The 5,901-nt window shown below is 44.2% G+C and overlaps 1 protein-coding gene across 1 annotated transcript; it reads right to left on the minus strand.

Annotated features, from left to right (window-relative positions):
* Positions 1-1,237: 1,237 nt before the first annotated feature.
* Positions 1,238-4,638, minus strand: LOC131227575 (pentatricopeptide repeat-containing protein At2g01510, mitochondrial-like). The gene is made up of 2 exons (XM_058223387.1): positions 3,736-4,638; positions 1,238-2,678 (listed from the first exon to the last, which is right to left on the minus strand). Exons 1-2 carry the CDS (start codon positions 4,427-4,429, stop codon positions 1,312-1,314), a joined length of 2,061 nt encoding a protein of 686 aa, XP_058079370.1. The 5' UTR covers positions 4,430-4,638; the 3' UTR covers positions 1,238-1,311.
* Between the last annotated feature and the right edge of the window lie 1,263 nt (positions 4,639-5,901).

Here is a 5,901-nt window from a genome sequence, read left to right on the forward strand (position 1 = left end):
TGATGATTGGACATCCCATGTGCTGTTTGAAAGCTTAAGGACATTAGTCATGTTCCTAAGAAGGTGGGGCGTCAGCAAAACCCACACACACCCTTGAAAAATGATTGTGATATGTTCCAATGCAAGAGATGGGTTGTTAGACTTTGTGCTGATACATGTATATATGTATTCATTAGATTAAAGAGAGAGAGAGAGAGAGAGAGAGAGAGAGAGAGAGAGAGAGTCATGCTCACCAGTGCACCAAAGCACATGGGCAGCGCACCTTTGCACACGTGTCATGGGCGTTTAATCCGAACGGTCCATGTGATGCGGAATCCCATGAAACCCCGAGGAACAAATTTTCACCCTAATCTAAAATTCTGGTGGGCCATAACAGAGAGAAATGCAAATCAAGGAAGGAAATTGTTTTCATTTTTCATGGCGGACCAAAGTTTTAGATCAAAGTAAAAATTGGGCTCAAGAAGTTTAATGAGGTGCTGCTTCACTGGACCGTTCAGATTTTGGAGTGTGTGTGTGTGTGTGTATTAGATTGACATTTTTTTATATTTGTGTTCGGATCAGAATAGCCCGCCCTCGTGTCCATGGAACTAGAGCATATTGCCTATGGTAGAAGGTCATGTGTTTGAGGAAATTCCTTATTAATTTGGAGAATGTTGCAAGTGTTAGAGAGTTTTATACCTTCACAACAAAATGTCATATGATAAGAAAATACCTTATCAATTTGGAGGTTGCCGCAAGTACTAGAATGCTTATACTTTTATATTATGATAATACTGCCTACAATGATAATAAAGATTACATGCTTGCTCTGATATCATTTTGACGTAGGACAATTAACCATTTGCTTTAAAAACTCGAATTGATAGAGCGTGGTGAATCAATCCCTTTATCTAATAGCACAGGCCCCACATTCTATGAGTTATGTCTTTGGCTGAACCCTCCTCGTGGGCCCCACCCACATCACATGGGCTCCGCCTCACACGAGCGACCCACATCACATGATCCACTCGCCTCACACGGGCCGCCCACTCTGAGTATGCTCCTGCATCTACACTGGGTTCAGTGTGGCCATTAACAGCCCTATTTTGGATTCACAATCTTTGGCCATGCTGTTTTGGTACATCACCAGCAATTCCAACTAATGCCTTTCATTTTGCAGGTTAGTGTGTGACCCACCAAAATTTTGGTTTATGAAAATGTAACTTTTAAAATAAGCATCCAAGCAACCACTTAGAAAGACCAGTTAACATTTCCTTAATGATTTTATAATTTGAAAGAAAACAACAATTAATTCATTTACAAATAATGCATTTACCAATAATCTCCGCAGGTGCAAACCCCATCCTTGATGTGATGAAATCGGACAGCGTCCCTCAACACAATCTCCCTGCACACGACCTTTGATATGAGCTTCGCAGCGACATGACAATCTTCGCAAGTGCGGAGGCTCTTCATGATTCTGATCGGCTGGCCCACCGATGTCCTTATCAATCCGTAAGCAATGGCTAGCTTCTCACTGTGACACTTCAACACATTCTCTTTCACATCATCCTCAACATCATGCAACACAACCTTCGTAACAGGCACATACCCTGCCTTCCCAATCTCCTCCATCACCTCTTCCAATTTCTTATATATCTCGTTTGTATCCGGGTGGGCCATATCACCTGAAATGAAGCAATGTACCTTGCTGCCGATCTCAATTGAGCTCCAGCCGGCAGGTTTCCACAACCCCCTTTCTCTCATTGAACTTCTCACTCTCCTTACATCTGCCCACATCCCTGCGGCTGCGTAGATATTTGATAGCAAAACATAGAATCCTGGATCGGAGGAATTCAACTCAAATAGCCGTTCAGCGGCATATTTACCTAGACCAACATGCCCGTGTTTACGACAACCACCCAACAACGCACCCCAAATGCCGGCTGATGGTTCAATTGGCATTGCATCTATCAAATCCATTGCCTCATCCAACAGCCCTGCCCGCGAGAAAAGGTCAACCATGCAAGTATAGTGCTGCACACGTGGGAGGATCCCGTGATTGTGGACCATCCGATGGAAGTAGTCCCGACCCTTATCGATGAATCCTCCATGAGCACAGGCTGACAGGACTCCAATGTATGTAATGTAGTTGGGTTTGATGTTGTTTGCTTGCATTTTCTCAAAAAGCGCTAGAGCCTCATCGCCGCAGCCGTGAGTCCCATAACCTGCAATCATCGAACTCCAAGCGACAACACTTTTGTTCCTCATGATGTTGAATAATCGGCGGGCCACGATCAAATCTCCAGATTTAGCATAAACATCCATAAGAGCAGTTACTACAAACTCGTCCAACTCCAGACTGTTCCGGACAATAAAACCATGGCATGACTTTCCCAAATGGAGTGCGCCAAAGCGGCCGACGGCGGGTAGAATTCCAGCTAAGCTTGACCCATTGGGCTTCAATCCAGACCATTGCATCTCCACAAAGAGTTTGAAGGCATCCTCGATCATCCCATTTTGAGCACAACAAGCAATCAAGCAATTCCAAGCAATCAAATCTCTAATAACCATCTCTTCAAACAGTTGAATAGCTAAATCCAAGCCACCTGAACTTGCATACATGTCCAGAAGTGCAGTGGCAACGACGACATCAGCTTCAAACCCATTCTTCACCACCCAAGAATGAACCCACTTGCCTGTTTGAATTGTGCAGAACAATCAGATTGAATTCAGTGCACAGGCAGCTTAGCAAGAGTCATGCACCCATTCTCTCTAATGATAAAAAAAAAAATATGGTCAGCAGGAATCTAGCAGCATTTCAAAATTTGAATTTTCAAGCCCATTTTGTAACGTGTCCTATGATCCGACCACCACCATTTATGTATGGTGTTACATATAAGCTCACCATTATCGGAGAATCCTTGGCACACATAATTTTTTCCAATTTGATAGTAAGATATCCAAAAAGCAAGAATTTGTACCAAGTAGTAAAGAGGATGAGCAGGACTTTATTTTGCCTATGCTGCAACTCAGGATTACCATCATGTATCACTCCATTGGGAGTCTGGGACCCATATGTAGAGATGCTCTAATGATTGGAACCATCCATGTTCTAATACCACCCTGTATGAGCTGCAGTAAGAAACTTATGCCAAACTGATGATTCTAACAATCAACACGTGCCTAAATGTGGACTGCTGAAAAGAATTTCCAATGGCTTACATTCAACTCCAAAAATCAATGGCCAGGATCATCTCTCCAGGAATACTGGACATAGCCCAATCACAATAGTGCCTAGAAGGTGGACGGTTCCAAACATCTCTATATGCAATCCCCATGGGGCGACACATGCTGGTTATCCTGCATAGGCAAAATGAACTGAAAGAGGAAATACACAGTGCTCAGGGCAAACTACTGGCATTCAGTGCAGACAGGGCCCATCTTTCAGTGATCCAGATTGTTCTGGTGGCCCAACCATTGGCAGAAGATGCCGTTGAAAAATGCTTTGGCAAGCATAGCCGCCTAATCGTTGGCCAGCATAGAGAAAATATAGCCAATGGTCCACATGCAGCAGTGACCACCAGATGAACTGTCTGGAGCTTGAAATAAGTGTATCCTGCCGGTAAAGATGGTGGTTAATGTGAGAACCTGTTGAGTGGGCTGAAATTGCATAATACCACTTTAGATAAAACCCAAATTCACAGATACTAACGAGCACAAAACATAAAATAAAATCTGATCAGATTCACTGACCCTGATGAATAGACCGTAACTGTGAGCACGCAGCAATCACTGATGCGACTGCAACAAAATCAACATCCACACCCGCTTCACGCATCCCATTGTACACACCCAAAGCCTCTGCCGGCATGCCGTTCTGCGAATAACCTGTCAGAAGTGCATTCCAAGCAACAACATCTCTCTCCGCCATTCCATCAAACACCATGCGTGCGCTCCCGATCGCCCCATTCTTCATGTACATATCGACCAATCCAACCGCCACAAACGGGTTCGACTCAAGCCCAGACTTCACCACGTGGCCGTGAAGCTGGACCCCGCTCGATATCATGAAAGAAGAAGAGCACGCCTTAAAGAGAAGTGGGAATGTGAATCGGTTTGGAACAATCCCATCCTCGACCATCCGCACGTAAATCCGGAGGGCGGATCCAAAAAGGGAGTTGAAGATGTGAGCCTGGATGAGGGAATTGAAAAGGAATGCATCGGGTGCCCGGCCGCATCGATTGAAGGCCGAAATGGAAGAACCCAGATCGCCGAATCGCCCATATGAGGCGACCAGCTTGGTGGTGAGACTGAGATCGGGAGACGGAGCCGGCGATTTCAAGATCTGGGCATGGGTTTGCTTGAGAGTAGAAAGAGATCTGCACGAATCTACAGTTTGTGAGGAGATGAGCGATGGAAGGGTAGGGTCAGTGCATGAAATAGCCATTGCTTTTAAATGTCACTCCTTCCCGCCAGAATTTAAAAATCATTAACGTTTAAGCAGACGGATTAGGGGCGCTCTCCACCTTACACGTGGCATGTGATGGTCGGTATTGTACTCGTCGAGCCTATCAGACCCATGTTAGGCCCAGCCCCGCAATCAAGCCATCGTTACATCTTTTTTCGTAATAGGAATGAGATTTTCGGACCCGATTGCGTGGTGACCCCGACAGCAAGTTGGCTGTCGGGCCCACCGTGATGCGTGAGGTATTGTTTTATCCACGCGGTCCATCCGTTTTGCTGGCTCATTCTATGGGGAGCGGATTAGGTGGGCCCGCAGATCCACCAAGTGGGTGGGACCCTGACTGTGGAGCTCACGGTGATGTACGTGACTTAAATCCACACCGTCCAACCATTTTGAAAGCTCATTTTTGGGCATTATCCCAAAATCAAGATGACTTCAATCACCACCTGAAAAAGTGGTGATTGACTCCACACTGCTAAAAACCTCATGGATTCCATAGGAATGTTTATTTGACATCCAATATGTTGATAAAGTCACAAACACCTAGATGAAAGAGCACACCAATATAATCTTGATCGAAAGTTTTTTAACCCATGAGAAGTTTTTATTGGGAATTTGTGTTGCGGAATCACACACATCTATATCTAGGATAGTAATATAAGAGCACCAAGCAATTACAAAAGAACACAAATTTAATGTGGAAAACCCTTTCAAGAAAAAACTACGGCACAAAGCGACAGAATTTCTGTATGAAAAGAAATTACGAAGAGAGAAGACTTACCCGATTCGAATAATCTCGAATCTCACCCTTGCTACACTCTTTAAAAACCCTAAAATCCTTTTAGGAACCCTTGGAATCTCTTTAGAAAGCCTTAGAATACCTTAAAATAGCCCTATGGATCCCTATTTATAGTTTATGAAACTCCACTTCCGCACTTCTTTGAAACCGACTCAAATTTACGCAATCCGTACAAACTCTACGTAACCCTCGACTCGTCGAAGGAGGGCTTCGACCGATCGAGTGGACCATCGATTGGTCGAGTAAGCTCCTTGACTGGTCAAGCAGCGCGGATGTAACATCCTGAATTTTCACTGATTTGGATTTCCAAAAATCCATCAATTTTTATTTTTTTTTAATTTTATTTACTTAACCTAAATATTACTTAATAACCATTAGCACTCAATGTCAGTGTATACAGGGGTGGTATCAGTAAAGAGTCGCACCAGTCTAATTAATCAACCGTAGGAAGCCAATGAATCCGCCCGATCACTTGAACATCAGGTGTAGTGTAACGTCCCGCCCAACCAGAACAGTGTCCTGGGGCGTCCACATAGGATTTGCCACATGACTGTTCATTTAAGCCACTCATAGTGAGGTATCACAAATAAATTAGACCAAGATTAACTCAATTAAATAGACCAGACAAGCCTTGATAGAACCTGGTGCGGGCCTC

Source organism: Magnolia sinica, chromosome 15, assembly GCF_029962835.1.
Source record: "Magnolia sinica isolate HGM2019 chromosome 15, MsV1, whole genome shotgun sequence".
Lineage (NCBI taxonomy): Eukaryota > Viridiplantae > Streptophyta > Magnoliopsida > Magnoliales > Magnoliaceae > Magnolia > Magnolia sinica.